The sequence below is a fragment of the Pristiophorus japonicus genome, chromosome 2, assembly GCF_044704955.1.
Source record: "Pristiophorus japonicus isolate sPriJap1 chromosome 2, sPriJap1.hap1, whole genome shotgun sequence".
NCBI classification, from domain to species: Eukaryota; Metazoa; Chordata; class Chondrichthyes; family Pristiophoridae; genus Pristiophorus; species Pristiophorus japonicus.
The window spans coordinates 83,703,168-83,719,058 of NC_091978.1; the positions used below are offsets into that span (position 1 = coordinate 83,703,168).

The window sequence follows — 15,891 nt, forward strand, 5'->3', positions numbered from 1 at the left end:
CAGACCGTTGTATAGCTGATGATATTTTGTATTGTTCTTAGAGATACGTTCCATGTGATTCACATCAAAAACTCTAGGTTTTGTTTAACCTGAGATTCTGTATTAGACTCTGTGTTATGTAATCCAAGCAAGAAATACATTAGAAGCCTCTTTATGGGACCCATCTCTTATCCTGCACACGCACAAACACACCGAATAAAAATAATGTCCCAATACAAAAGAAAAATCTGAAATAATGCCCCATTTATCAAATTGCTCCCATTTAGCAAATACCATTGAAATAAAATTTCCTGTGAATTAATTGTAAATTTTTCTCTCAATAAACCTGCACTAATGACATCTCTCTCATTATTCGCGGTGTGTGACTGTCATCACGCTTCAAGGACAAGGAGAGTCGAGACAGTCCGTGGCCACACTGCCGGATAGCTGGACAAAAACCAATGACAAACAGAATAAAATTCGCACACAAAATTAGATCTTATATGTTAACAGTAATAAATACCAGACAACAATTTCAATACCGTAACCAAATCTCAGAGTTTGGGGATGATTTATATAGAGAATATTATATGGAGGCTCAGATGACAGTTCTAAGCATTTAATTTGATTCCACAATTTATGACTTAACCAGAACTTAAGTTACTGATCAGGCCACACAGATAATAATGGTTTGCAAAATAGTATCCAAACAAATGATAGGCTGATGTAATGAGTGAGACGCCATCATCAGATACCCGTCATTTTCAACATTTTCTGTTCTTTATTTCAAATTTCCAACACTCACAGTTTTTCTTTTTATCTCGCTTTATTTTGAAATCGAACCAGCAAACTCAGATGATGTCATGAACTCTGAGAGCAAATTGCGAGTGGCTTTTATGAGTCATCTAAACTCCCAGATTAGATTACAATTTTGTAACATCTCCTAGGTTTCCATGCTTCTCTATATGAGCCATCTGAGCTCCTATACTACATTACTGCTTTGGAATCACTCCCAGGTATCTATTATTCCATGCTTACTGATCCCGATTGGCCAGTAATGTAGCCTGCAAGTGCTGATGAACTGAAGTTATTACTCCATTTGGAAGCGCTCTTCAACAGCAGATTTTCATTGGATGGGAAGAGGGTGTAAAATTGTACCATTGAGCTCCTTAGCATTAAACCTATCAACAAGCAATACCAGGAGCGTTTGTAAAATCTACTCAAACAGCCACATTAACTATACTTTATGCGTACAGGAACCCTAATTACACTGGCTAAATAGTTTATGTGCAAATTAAACTTAGGCTGTGGTTTTTGCTCAAAGTACTTCCAGCTGCTTTTCCAATCATGGGTCAGTTGTAGCACAGCTGAGGATAATGGCAATAATGTTGTAACTCCAGATCAGCATGCACCATTTCTATTAGGATGCATGGGAAAACATTCCTATACATCATAATAGGAATGCCCAATTCATTGGCATATACTAAACATACTTTCTCATGGGTGATAGTGCAGTTCACCCCGCTGAATGTATAATTGTATTCCCACAAATGTTATGCACCTATTGGTAGCCTCCACGTATTTGGAGTACACATAACATATAAAAGGAATATGAATAAAGTTCTCCTTTTCTAGTTGCAATGACAGATTTAATTCATGAAAAGCTATATTTTCATTGTGTACAGATTGGAAATTAATGTGTTGAACTGTTCAAGATTGTCTGTCTTCCCAGCTCCTCGTTATGAAGATACTCAAGTTTTCATAGCTGAAGTCAACAATGAGATAGTTGTTTTTTTATTCACCCTGGTGAGCTTTACCCTCCTGTTCTCCTCACTGATACAGGGCAAAACTCAGAGTAAAGGTTGCAGTGTCAATACACCAAGTACATATTCCTGAGATTGACCGCTGTTACGGGAGCATATGGAGAGGATTCTGGGGCTCCTACCTGAAGGCCTTGGGGAAAATTATTTGCTGATAATTGTGGAAATAGGATTGGCATTTTTTTTCCAAACCCCAAACGAGGCAGTCACCAAGATTTGAGAGGCGTGGACATAAAGCTTGAATGCTGAGTTTTGCTTTATTGCTAATTAAAATCATTGCAAATCTTAATAACTTGTCCACATCAGAAGGCAGAAAACTAACATGAGAAAAGGGGCTTCTGTTTTGGAAAAACTACTTTGGTGTCCAGTTTACAGGGTAGATTGTTGTTTGGACTGCCAGCGCAAATGGGACAGCAGCAGGCCAAAAATGGCATACTGTCCCATTTAGACTAGCACTCTGACTAGCAGCATCTTCGAAGAAGCCACTCACTCGGCAGTCAGAGCCCCCCCCTGCTTCAGGCACTAGGCCCTTTTAATATGCAAATTTGGGAGACAACTGGGCGGAGCATGTGCCTTGAAAAATCCTCAACCTGAAAAAAATTTTCAAGAGGTGAGTTACACAGTACATTCATGATTAAACAGGTCTATTTAATCTTTAAAAGTACATCTAGGTTTACAGCAACGAAGGAGGTCATTGGGCACTCGGTGCCTGTTCTTTACTAGAGCACTTTGTATGTATTGGTGTGGAAATCGTAAAATAAAATGCCCTTAGCCTTTCCTCTTTGGCTTTTCAGGACATGATATTCTCTCATAATACTGAAATATTCATAGAATATTCTTGAATTTATTTGTTTGTTGTGCCAAGTCTGATGTCAAATCTATGCTGCAGGCTTGTATGAGTTTCACTTAGCTCCCATCAGACAGAGTAAGATTTTGTCTCCCTCAAACTATCTGTAATCAAATCCAGGCTCCAGAGGCTGACAGAACAGTGCATAAACATGCTGGACCATTCATTTCATATAATTTTGAATTACACAAAGAAATCAATATTAAAACATAAATACCAGTTAAACAATGCTGAGAGTGTAGCACAATTATGGCCACCTTATTAGGAAAGGTGACAGTACTATCTGGAATGAAATGTCAGTGGGTTGAAAAGTTAAAACGATTTAATGTGGAGAAGTCAATTTAAGGTCCTATGTAATTTACTTTTTTTCCCGCTAATTGCATTTACTATAGTTATTTCCCTTTCACTCCTTTAACTGCCTTTGCATCATTTCCCCGTCAACTGAATACACAGGTAACCTGCCCCCGGCCCTTTGCCAGTGCAACTCTGCAAAATGGCCACCAGGAGGTACCTCAGAGTGACCCTGGTTGATTTGCTTGAGTTTCCATCTAGTTCTGTGAGACATTGGCCCTGAAATTGTGGTCATAGCTAAGAGGAGCACCGTCAACCTGCGAATGAAATCTGCATTTACCTGGTGCAAAGCCCCAAATGAAAACTTGCTCTGAAACGCAGCGTAGTGGCCCATGGAGCCCAGGGGTGCACCGTTGTGTGTGAGCGTACCTGGGATCACGTGGGGCGTTGCTTCTTTCACCAGCCAATCAGGAAACATAGAAGGCCGCTGTTTGACTGATATGCTTTAAAGGAAGATACAGGTCAATTGGAATCTAGCCTTTCTTGCAAGCTTACATTATTACATTTCTATAGATCTGTAAATGACCTGGCAAAAAATTTGAAATCTATTTTGACACTATAAACTTGAAAACATTATTTTATTTATATATAAATAATACACAAACGCAAAACCCTGTCACCACAGAATTGTGACAATCAAACCCTTTTGTCAATGAAAGTAGATCGATCGAGTTTTTAAAACTGGCAACAGTTTTTTGGTCGATATTCAATTTTGAAACAAAATTTAAAAAAAGGATTAAAACAATCTCATCCCTCAATCCGAGCCTTTACAGCTGCCAGTTAGGTTCTTTTTACGTGCTCGTTTTTAATTATTATGGCCCTGAAATTGCAATGTTCTCATCCCTCCCTCCCCTTGTGCAGTGCAAACAGGCTCCTGTGCCTGCTTCCACCAGCCAATGTCCAGCGTAATTGATGTGCAGTTGGTGGGCAATTAGCCAAACTCTGCGCCAGTGCATCATTTCAAATGAGGACTTAACAGTTACAGCGATTCAGCGCATGCACACCCTGAACTTGCGATCAATTTAAAAGGCAGTATACCGCGAATTCCGGGTCTATAACTGTGCAGTGTTTGACTCTTCCCTGGCATGGCAGAAAATACAAATAACCATAGGAAGAATCACAAGCCCCAAACCCCAATTTATTGCTTCCTGGCACAACATATTGGTATATCAACCGGCTGTAACACACGGCCAGCTATTTGTTTATAAGAGTGCAGTTATTTCCCACAAAGAAGTTGAAAGTAATTCAAAGACCAGTTGGTAGGTGTACTGCTAAATGTGGTTCTGAGCCATACAGATCAGGAAGCTGCAGGTTTAGCCGTTAATCTCTGCTCAGTTCGCTCGTCTTAGCTAAGTGGTAGTCGGGGCTGCATAACTGGCTTCAGTGCTTCTGGGCTATGGGGAGAGAAAAAAAACAGATAGGGTTTCTGCTCCTGGTTGCCATCTGGTGGTTCTTGATGGAAAGTGCATGTATGTGAATGTCAGGTGCAGGAGTGATCAGGCTTGGTACTGATACTGAATGGTTTCATGACGCTGTTATCTAGCCTCGTGAAGAACAGTCACTTAAGTGAGGTACCAGAAGCTGATCAACCCCTCTTGGACAAGAGAAAAATTAGGGAACAGCAAGAAAATAATTCAATGTATTAAAAATTATTAATGATTATGGTACAGGGTACAGAGGAAGGAAATAACTAAGAAATAATGCAGTACATCATCAATACAATGTTCCCATTTACCAATGTATTGATCAGCTTGCAGTACTCAAAGGGTTAAGTTAGTAAGCTTGGTTAATGAAGTTCTGTGCAATTGCCTATATTCTTCAGTAGTTTTGCTCAAACTGGATTCATGCTGTTTAATTAACACATCGAACTGCATTGTCTTTAATTATAGATGTGGTTCTCGACTAATCCATCTTCATATGCAAGAGTGATATTAGTGAGAAGAATGTTTTCTTCTGTGTATTTTTTTCTCTCCTTTCTCATTAATTACTTTAATTTGCTATTACTTTCATAAATTAGCAGATTAGCAATGTGTTCCTGATGCAGGCAATGCAACTGTCAGCAGGTAAAATATGTTTGGGGAAGTGCTATCATTTTAGAATAAATTGAGGATAGATTCAAAAGATAGGGGAGACTATTTGTTTCTCTACCACCCGGCTTTTCAGCACGAACTGGTATGTATGTGTATATATGAATAGGTGGCAATGGGAACCTGGAAAACTCATCCCCAAAAAGCTGTTGAGGTTAGGCCAATTCAAAATTTCAAAACGGAGATTTTTGTTTGGTATCAAGTGATATGGAACCAAGGCAGGTAAATGGAGCTGAGATACAGATCAGCCATGATCTAATCGAGGGACTGAATGGCCTACTCCTGTTCCTATGAGACAAATATAGTAACAAAAACATCAAACCCAAGGCCTGACCAATGTGCTTTTCAAACAAGCCTTGATTTAAATAATCAGCATTCCTGCCAGAAACAGATAGGAGCCTCCCATCTTCCATTCTACATAAACTTGAGCTGATTGAAAACTCTGCTGCCCGTGTCCTAACTCGTACCGTCCCCTTCACCCATCACCCCTGTGTTCACTGACCTACATTGGCTCCCGGTCTGGCAAAACCTCAATATTAAAATTCCCATCCTTGTCTTCAAATCCCTCCCTCCTCCCTATCTCTGTAACCTCCTTCAGCCCTACAACTCTTTGAGATCTCTGCACTCCTCCAATTATGGCCACTTGCACCTCCCCAGTTTTCATCATTCCACCATTGGCAGCCGTGTTTTTGTTGCCTGGGCCCAAAGCTCACAAATTCCCTCCCTAAACCTCTCCACCTCTCTTTCTCCTTTAAGATGCTCCTTAAAACCTACCTCTTTGACCAATCTGTCCTAATATCTCCTTATATGTCAAATTTTGTTTGGTAGTGTTCCTGTGAAGTGCCTTGGGACATTTAACTATGTTAAAGGCGCTATATAAAGGCAAAATGTTGATTAGTGATAGGTAATAGATCTTTTACCATAACCACCTCTATAATGTCTGCTGTCTACCACCTGCTACCTACAAGGTAATGGTGGCAAACTGTGTTTGAAAACCAAGGAGATGGAAGATGTGCGAAACAGCCAGAAAGATGTGGCTGGAGTTTTGTTTCATATATGTATCAGAATTAGTGTTTTACTAATCCCACGATATGGCTTGAATATGGTTTTGGAGTGCAGACTAATCAATTCTAAGGCCAAAAAATGCATGGGTCTTCAGGTGCATACACATTGGCCAGGACCCACATATACCCAAATCCTGACCCTGGTGTCAGAGGGAGCAGGAACTCCAGGCCGGGTGGTTCCTCAGTATTTACCTGTCAGAGGCCCATTGTTCAAGAGGTGGCCAGTAATTCCAACAAGATGATGCATGTCAGCTGCTACCCCAGCACAAGTGGGACCCATCTTGAGGGTCCGGGACAGGGAATTGGTCTGTATTCTTGAAGATATAAAAAAAGATACATTTTGTTTTTTATTTTAATATAGCCCTCCAATGAATGGGGCCACTTGAGGGTGAACTGGAAGGTTTCTGGAGGAGGGATCGGGCACTCTCCTTCCTTAAGCTAAATTTCCCAGCAGCTTGGGGCAGCTGGGCATCCAAGATGCTCTGCGCCCACTTGGCCCCTGCAAATTAGGGCCTGTCTCTGAGTATGCATGCTTTAGCAAGGTCAGTTGCAGTGGCCGCAATTCCAGCATATGTGTTGGGATCACTGGCCCACATGTTTTCAGGGTCACTTATTTATTTGCTTATTTATTTTGGTCAGCTAGGCATTCAGGCCGTCATCATTTCAGAGTGCAGTTACACTGTAAATTGCACATCAGCGGAAAACGATTTCAGTGTAAATCTGGAGTTTGAGTCTGACCTGACTCTGGTGTGAAACAGAGTGAAATGCTTCGAGACAGAAGCCTCACACCTCTTCAGTTTTACATTAAATTAAATGTAAACCTGATTTGCAAAGTGCCCAGATTGTCCGATGCATTCTATAAATCTAACCGACCTTACTTTAAATGTTTAGAGAGCAGACATTCTCTCCTTCCGTCTGAAGAGTCTCCAAACCAAGTTAACGAGAAAGCCACACAGACAGAGGTTTTGTTTGTCCGATATGAGCTCCACGCTCACCCTATTGGGACGCAACCCACTTACCTAAGTGCAGACAGCTTAGATGTAGTATTCAATAATCTTTTAGATTCTGTGTTGATAACTATACTGTGCTGCAATCGTCAATTATGTAACAAAGCTATAGGATTATTAATGTTTTTCCTGTTTGTGTTTTGGCAGCACAAAGCCCAACTGCAGCTGATCCCTTGCAGCAGGCGTACGCTGGAGTGCAGCAATACGCAGGTCGTTAGTATTAACACTTTGTCTAGCTCTACTTTCAGTCATTTTAAATCCTTCAATCTTTTCAAAAGCTTGCAAAAATGACCACTTTAATTAAAGTATTTTCTTTCTTTGTCAGTTTATTTAACTACATGTTATTCACCTTTCTAAATGACGTATTGCACCGATTGTATTTGTCTGTCTTCTCAGGAAGGGCGGTCTGTTTCTGCATGGGGTTTGTGAAACTGAAGTGAAAACCATTTCAACTTGATTAACTCTGCAGTGTTAATTTAAAATAAAATCTTGCTATAGAAGAGGATTCTGCACAGCGGTAACTTTTAATGCCCAGTTCAGTTTTACAATCAGGTCACTGTGAATGGTGAATCCGAGTAGCCATTGTTATCCAGCAAAATATTATTCACACCAGTCCAAGGCTTGATCTAGTGAGTGATTTGTGGGATTTCCTACAGCTTAGCACTATTGCAAGGCAATGACAGGCTCCCATAGAATGCCATTTCTCCGATGAAAATTCATGAAGGGATAGTGACTGTGGAGATAAGTATAATCCTACCATCCCATCTTCCTGACTGACTGAAATAATTGTGGCAGTGGGGTTTAGTAGTGGAGGTCCAACAGAGGGTGAAGGGTAAACAGGAATTTAAAAATAATGCTGTAAACATGTCACTATTTCTTCTCCTAACTGAGATATATGGCAGAATTAAAATGACTAAAATGTTGTTATTCTATGTCTGCATTCTATGACCATTTACACCATATCCCTGAGGACCCACTGGTCTCCTGCCAGAATTACAGAAAAAGAAGCCCCACAGAATCCCAGGGCCTCTGTGTTTATTCTCATCCCTATCATATAGGCAGTCCCTCGAAATCGAGGAAGATTTGCTTCCACTCTAAAAGTGAATTTTCAGGTGACTGTACAGTCCAATATGGGAATTACAGTCCCTGTCACAGGTGGATCAGATAACTTGATTTCAGTGTCCCTAATATTACCAAGACCATCGTTTTGAGACTATTTATCACAGGCTAGATTTTCCACCCATTGACTGAAGGGGCAGAACCCAGATCTCAAAATAATTGTGCTATCCCACGTGCAATTGGTGCAACACCAACATAACCTTTATTTGTACCAATCAGAATTATAAAGTGGCTTAAAATGAGTTATGGTGCCTGAAAATACTATGGGTAAGTAAATAGTTTTAATGGGCCAAAATAAAACATACTGTTCTTTCATTGTTATTTGTTTGAAAGCTGAACTGTCCACTGGGCATTAGTTAGTTGGCGCAATCGGTTTTTGGTCATAAAATAGAGTTCCAAAGAATTCAAACAATAAGTTATTTCTTGCTCGGTGTCTTTGATGTAACTTTTATTATTGTGCAAATATTATCTTGTCATCTGACCTTTAGGATATCAAATTGTTATTGTTCTATGTTTATTGCAATATCTTGCCAAATGAGGAAAATGTTTCACAAATTCACTTTGGCAATAATTTAATCATTGCATGCCTTCTGAATTGATTTAATTTTAATTGCTTTCCAGATCAGTGTAAAAATGTTCTTAGTTGTCTGTCCAAAGAGTGATTACACTAGTGAAGTTATACCGCAGTCATTTTTCATTGCAGTGCAAGATTTACACCAGACATTAGGTGCACTTCAGAAGCACCTCATAGTATGCTTAACACCCTCTGTTACATTATCTTTGGGATCTGTACAGCAAACATGTTCCAATGACCGGCATATCATATATTTTGTTTTAATTTTTTTCTGTTCCAAAAGGGAATGATAAGCAATACATTATATCGGAAGCAATTATATTCCAAACAATAGTGTAGTGAATGACTGGTGTCTGTGAAATAGATTCCTTTGAAATTCAGCATTATATTCCACTGGACAAAATGGTTTCTGTGCTGCAAGGGTCAGTGGTTGGGAGAGAAATGGGTGCTGTTTCTGGAGGACAGTTTGGGAGGGTTGAACAGTAGTGATGGATAGATATATATTTTGGAGTTTAATTTGTTTATCTTTTGAAATCAGCAAATATTTACGTGGAATTTTCTTGGGAAAACACATGGGTTGTGAGTTTAAATCCCACCATGGCAAGTTATCAAATTGAATTCAATAAATCAACAACAACTTGCATTTATATTGTAGCTTTAACATAGTAAAATGTCCCGAGGCATTTCACAGGAGCATTATCAAACATAATTTAACACCGAGCCACATAAGAAGATATTACGACAGGTGACCCAAAAGCTTGGTCAAAGAGATAGCTTTAAAGCAGTGTCTTAAAGAAGGAGAGAGAGAGATAGAGAGATTTACAGAGGGAATTCCAAAGCTTAGAGCCCAGGCAGCTGAAGGCATGGCAGCCAACGGTGGAGTGATTGAAATTGAGGATGTGCAAGAGGCTGGAATTGGAACAGCACAGAGAATGGAGGGTTGGGGAGATGGTGATAAAGGGTCATCAATTCAGACCAGTAGTCAATGGTTGGGAGAGACAGAGATGTGCAGGTGTGCTATGACACAATTCAAATGAGGGAAATATATGATGCAGCATATTTCTCTCATTTGTACTCTAGCAACATCACACATTATTGTTAAGAACTCCAAGAGGGAAAGATTGCATAGAATCATAAAAATTTACGGCACAGAAGGAGGCCATTCAACCCAATGTATCTGTGCTGGCCGAAAAAGAGCTATCCAGCCTAATCCCACTTTCCAGCTCTTGGTCCGTAGCCTTGTAGTTTACAGTACTTCAAGTGCATATGATGAGCGTTTCTGCTTCAACCACCCTTTCGGGTAGTGAATTTTAGACCCCCACCACCCTCTGGAATAAAAGAGTTCTCAACTCAATCTCCAATTCTTCTACCAATTACTTTAAATCTGTGGTTGTTGACCTCTCTGCTAGGGGAAATAGGTCCTTCCTATCCATTCTATCTAGGCCCCTCATAATTTTATACACCTTAATCAAGTCTCCCCTCAGCCACCTCGGTTCCAAAGAAAACAACCCCAGCCTATCCAATCTTTCCTTTACAGCTAAAATTCTCCAGTCCTGGCAACATCCTCGTAAATCTCCTCTTGTGCAATCACATCTTTCCTATAATGTAGTGACCAGAACTGCACTCAGTACTCTAGCTGTGGCCTAACTAGTGTTTTATACGGTTCAAGCATAACCTCCCTGCTCTTATAGTCTATGCCTCGGCTAATAAAGGAAAGTATCCCTTAGTGAGGCCTCACCTGGAATATTGTGTTCAGTTTTGGTCTCCTAATCTGAGAAAGAAGGTTCTTGCTATTGAAGGAGTGCAGCGAAGGTTCACCAGACTGATTCCCGGGATGGCAGGACTGACATATGAGGAGAGACTGGATTGACTGGGCCTGTATTCGCTGTAGTTTAGAAGGATGAGAGGGGATCTCATAAAAACATATAAAATTCTGACGGGACTGGACAGGTTAGATTCAGGAAGAATGTTCCCGATGTTGGGGAAGGCCAGAACCAGGGGACCCAGTCTAAGGATAAGGGGTAAGCCATTTAGGACTGAGATGAGGAGAAACTTCTTCACTCAGAGAGTAGTTAACCTGTGGAATTCCCTACTGCAGAGAGTTGTTGATGCCAGTTTGTTAGATATATTTAAGAGGGAGTTAGATGTGGCCCTTACGGCTAAAGGGATCAAGGGGTATGGAGAGAAAGCAGGAAAGGGGTACTGAGGTGAATGATCAGCCATGATCTTATTGAATGGTGGTGCAGGCTCGAAGGGCCGAATGGCCTACTCCTGCACCTATTTTCTATGTTTCTATGTCTTAACCACCTGATCTACCTCTCCTGTTACCTTCAGGGTTCAGTGGACATGCACTGAAAGGTCCCTCTGTTCCACTACACTTCTCAGTATCCCACCATTTATTGTGTATTCCCTTGCCTTGTTAGTCCTCTTACTTCTCTGGATTGAATTCCATTTGCCACTTTTCTGCCCACATTGATATCCTCCTGCAGTCTACAGCTTTCTTCCTCACTATCAACCATACAACCACTTTTTGTTTCATCTGCAACCTTCTTAATCATGCCCCCTACATTGAAGTGTAAATTATTGATGTATACCACAAAAAGCAAGGGCTGGATTTTCAGTTTTGACATTTTCGGGGGGAAAACAGAGGCAGGGCAGGAAAGTTACTGCCGGGGAAAGTCTGCTCTCTGGGGAAAAATTTTTGCCTGGACTCTGTGCCGGGGCACAGCGCGAAGGGAGGTGTTGTACTACCTTTGCGATACAAAAATGGGAACCTCGCCGACCAAAGTGCGGGGCCGGGAGCACTCCGAAAGAGGTCTGGGGCAAAAAACCTCCCCACCAAAAAAAATCACAAAAGCATTCCAAAAACATTACCCATGCCACCACAACACAAATTGCTAAAAAAGAATAAACACTCACACTTACCTTTTCTGCACTTTACCTACCTCACCGCCGGCAGCATGGCTGCACCACTCTGGTTTACCTGGCGGTCATTGTGAGGTGCGCTTCGGGATGTACGGGTCGGGTGCGAGAACTCACGCTGATGTCGCAACGGGAAGCTTTGCACACACGGTGCGGCTCTCCCCAGTGGTGCAGCTCAACGTCGCCGCAAAACCCGACACGAAGCTCCCGATGGGTCGCAGGAGACCTCAACACCCTATTTCACGCTGCTCCGGGGCGAAACCCGAAACACAAAGGTCCCGAAAATCCAGCCCCCAAGGGACCTAGTACTGAGCCCTGCGGAACCCCACTAGAAACAGTCTTCCAGTCACAAAACATTTGGGCTCTGAAATTCTACAGCATTCTCCTTTCTACTGCTGTTTTTAAAAGTTTATGCCATTTTTTCCACGGGTTCTGCCGATCTTCTGCTGAAGTTGTGGCAGTAGATCGGGAACACCCATTGAGAAACTATAAGCTTACTGCCCCCTTCTATGTTTGTGAAAACTCTTCCCCCTGGATGGCTTACCTGAGTGCCGACTAGGCAGCTTCTGGGCCGCCCAACATTGATGAACAGCCTCTGAACAACCATTTCAAGCAGGCAACTGGCTGCCGGAATTATGATGAGGCCCAGACCCAGTTCTTAAAATGGACCTGGCCTCCCACTGGACCTCCCACGTAGTCGGCCTGTGCGTTCGACTGGGTTTTTGTCCAGGAGTTAAAATTCCCCCGAAGGTGGCATCAATGTAAAACTATCACTAAGAGAGTGAGGAACAAAGTTAAGAAAAACTTCCTTACACAGAGATTGTTGAACCATGGAATACTTTGCCACAGGCTGTGGTTGAGTCAGAAACCATTACATCTTTTAAGGGAAATTTGGATAAATATTTGAAGCAGAGGCTATGAGAAAAGGATGAGGCAGTGAAATTAGTTTTGGATTGCTCTAGTAAAGAGCCAGTACAGACATGATGGAGCAAATAGCATCCTTCTGCTTGTCTGGCACTGAGAAGGTCCCCAAAGTCAAGCTGGCAGCCGGTTGAGCTTCCACGGCAGCAGTGTGAGCTACCATGGAAGCTTCCAGATATTAGCAGGGGCTCCACCATGTTGGCATTTTCAGCTCCTGAAATGAAAGAGAGGGACAAGGGTTAGCTTCTAGTGTGAGGGGAGAGCAGAAAGAGATGAGTGGCTGTGGAAAGCAGCTGTAGTTTGTCATGCAGAATGAGATAGAAGGGAAAAAGAGAGTAAGGTAAGAAGGAACCCTGCATTGCATCTCCTCCAGCATTGCCAACTCACCATGGCCATGTCTTTCCCGCTTCCAGTATTGGCCAGCGCTTTTTTCTCTATTAGGGAAAGAATATGCAGGGAGGCTAGGCCTGCTCCAGTCACTGCCTCTTGCCTTATGTTGTGCACAACCTTCACCTGCAAGAAAGAAGGGAGTATGTCAGTGGCAGACTTGTGTGCAGGATTTGAGTTGCGGTGAATTGAGGGTTGCAATGGTGGTGAGAGTAGCTGGTGCAGAGTGTGTGAGTAGGAGGAGAAGCAAGTGAAATAAAGTGTGGTGCAATGATTGTAGGGGAGTGAAGGGAAGCGGAGGAGGGGAGTGAGGCTGCAGGTAGCTGGCCTCTGAGGCAGATTCATTGGCAGAGGCTGGGGAGCCTGCCAACAACAAAACAAATGCAGATGAGTCTGAAGCCATAAAATGGCATGGAGTCGGTGATGCATCCCCGCAGCGGGCAGAACCCCCACTCTGCTGCACTGCAACCAGCATGACGGCCAAGCAGAAACTTTGGCCCAGTTCTCGCCATGCCGCTCAGACAGCTAAGCAATTGGATGCTGCAAAGTAGCCTGCGGTGAGCCACCTTCCATTTTATCCCACAAGGAATAAACTAAAACTGTACCTCCTGCAATAGTTCAGAATCAGTCATGTTCCATGTGGGGAATCATGTTGTAAGCCAAGATCCCACCACTCTATTATGTCAAGGACAGGCATCAAACAGATTCTTTGAAGAACTAACATTTTGTTTGTCTGGTTCTGCTACAAGTTATTGCTTTGATTTATTTTTGATAGCATAAGAGTAAAGGGAAACATCAGTGCCAACTTATTACTGCCCTGGAGGCATCTTTATTCAAACTTAAATATGGTGAAAAGGTTAATATTGAAGTTAATCTAGGAATGACTAAATATTATTTATACAGTTTCAATACGTACAAATCAACTGGGGGAAATAAAAGCTTATTCAGGATAAACTGAGTGTTGAACAAGCACTAGATTAAAGGGCACATTTCAGAAAAATTATGTGATGGTTGCTTAGGAATGCTTATAACAATAATTACAATACAGTGGGCAGTAATAAATAGCATAAATTACCTGAACTAAACATATATATATATAAAAAACAGTTAAATGCACAATTAAATGCCAATAACTTACGTGTTAATAAAAAATGTGGTGTGTTAAATGTTTAGACGGTAACAGAACAAAAGCATTATCAGATTGGAGGGAATTTAAAGTGGATTCAGATGTTAAGAATATTCCTCAATCTGTAAAATAATCTCCAGGCAGGAAAATACCTTTGGTGCATTGAGCCCACCTATCCACAGTATTTTCTTGGTGCATTTATAATAACCTTAAATCTCATTTGTTGACAAGAATCCATCTATTTCCTTCTCAAAATCAAATTGAGGTTTCTTCTTCCACCACCCAGGTAATCTGTTCCATATACATTTTTTGATTCATTCACAAGATGTGGTGTCGCTGGCAAGGCCAGCATTTATTGCCCATCCCTAATTGTCGTTGAGAAGGTGGTGGTGAGCCATATTCTTCAACCGCTGCAGTCCGTCTGGTGAAGGTACTCCCACAGTGCTGTTAGGAAAGGAGTTCCAGGATTTTGACCCAGCGACAATGAAGGAACGACGATATATTTCCAAGTCAGGATGGTGTGTGACTTGGAGGGGAACTTGGAGGTGATGGTGCACTCATGTGCCTGCTGCCCCTGTCCTTCTAGATGGTAGATGTCGCGGGTTAAGGAGGTGTTGTCCAAGAAGCCTTGGCGAGTTGCTGCAGTGCATCTTGTCGATGGTACACACTGCAGTACATCCTTATAGTAAAAATGTTACTTGGTGTAACAGAGCAAAGGTTGGGACCACCATGGCTTAATGGAAAGACTCTTTGGTAATAAACTTTGAAAAGCAGAGAACAAGAAAGAGGAGTTAATAACAGACCCTCATGGTTAAATTCATTTTTGGGACAAGGAAATGTAAGATTATTCATATAGTCCATGAGTTAGAAGGCCGGGCATATCCATGATATAAAGATAGGAAATATTTACATTTTTGAATGTTCCCCCAATAATCAAATTACCAAACTGAAGTTCTAAGGGTGAGTTGCATTCCAGGATGGAACCCATCAAAGGATGGCTCAGCCTTTACTAAAATTCTCCATTGCATGCTAGTGTTATAGGAATTATGTCCAAATTCGGCATAGGTGCCCACTGTGTGTGGGGCAGCCTTGTTCTGAGGTTTTCTAGAATGAAAGCAAGTGCCTTTCACATCCTCGGGACATGCCAAAATCCTTCACAGCCAGCAAATTACTTTTTGAAATGTATACACTGTTTTTATAGGCTAGTATGGCAGCTTATTTGTGCACAGATACCACAGACAATGAGATGAATGATTAGATAAGTATCAGAATGAATAGCAATCTGGCTACAAAACAGAAAACAGAGAGTAGGGGGTTACTCAGACTGCCATAGGTGGAATGTGGCGTGCCACAAGGATTGCTGCTGGGACCACTGTTGTTCAGCATTTACATAAACGACTCGGACTCGGTAATCATAAGTACAATTGCGAAATTTTCAGTGGACTCCAAATTGGGGGGTGTAATTAATACAGAGGAGAATTGCGACCAAATACAGGAAGACATTAAAAAGATTTGCAGAATGGGTGTGTAATTGGCAAATGAACTTCTACTTTAAAAAAAATACTCAGCATTTATTTTAACCAAATTTGAGTTTGACCTAAAGTGAAGGGACAAAGAGTGTTAAAAAGACAAGCCTGAAGGCTCTGTACCTCAATGTGAGGATTATTCGTAATAAGGTGGATGAATT

At 41.6% G+C, this 15,891-nt stretch overlaps 1 protein-coding gene across 1 annotated transcript in view; it reads left to right on the top strand.

Moving 5' to 3' along the window:
• Positions 1–15,891, top strand: part of celf4 (CUGBP, Elav-like family member 4) — a 1,192,896-nt gene that overhangs the window by 1,127,254 nt on the left and 49,751 nt on the right. The window contains exon 9 of the mRNA XM_070862469.1: positions 7,303–7,365. Coding sequence (XP_070718570.1) covers positions 7,303–7,365 — 63 coding nt within the window. The remainder of the gene's footprint in view (positions 1–7,302; positions 7,366–15,891) is intronic.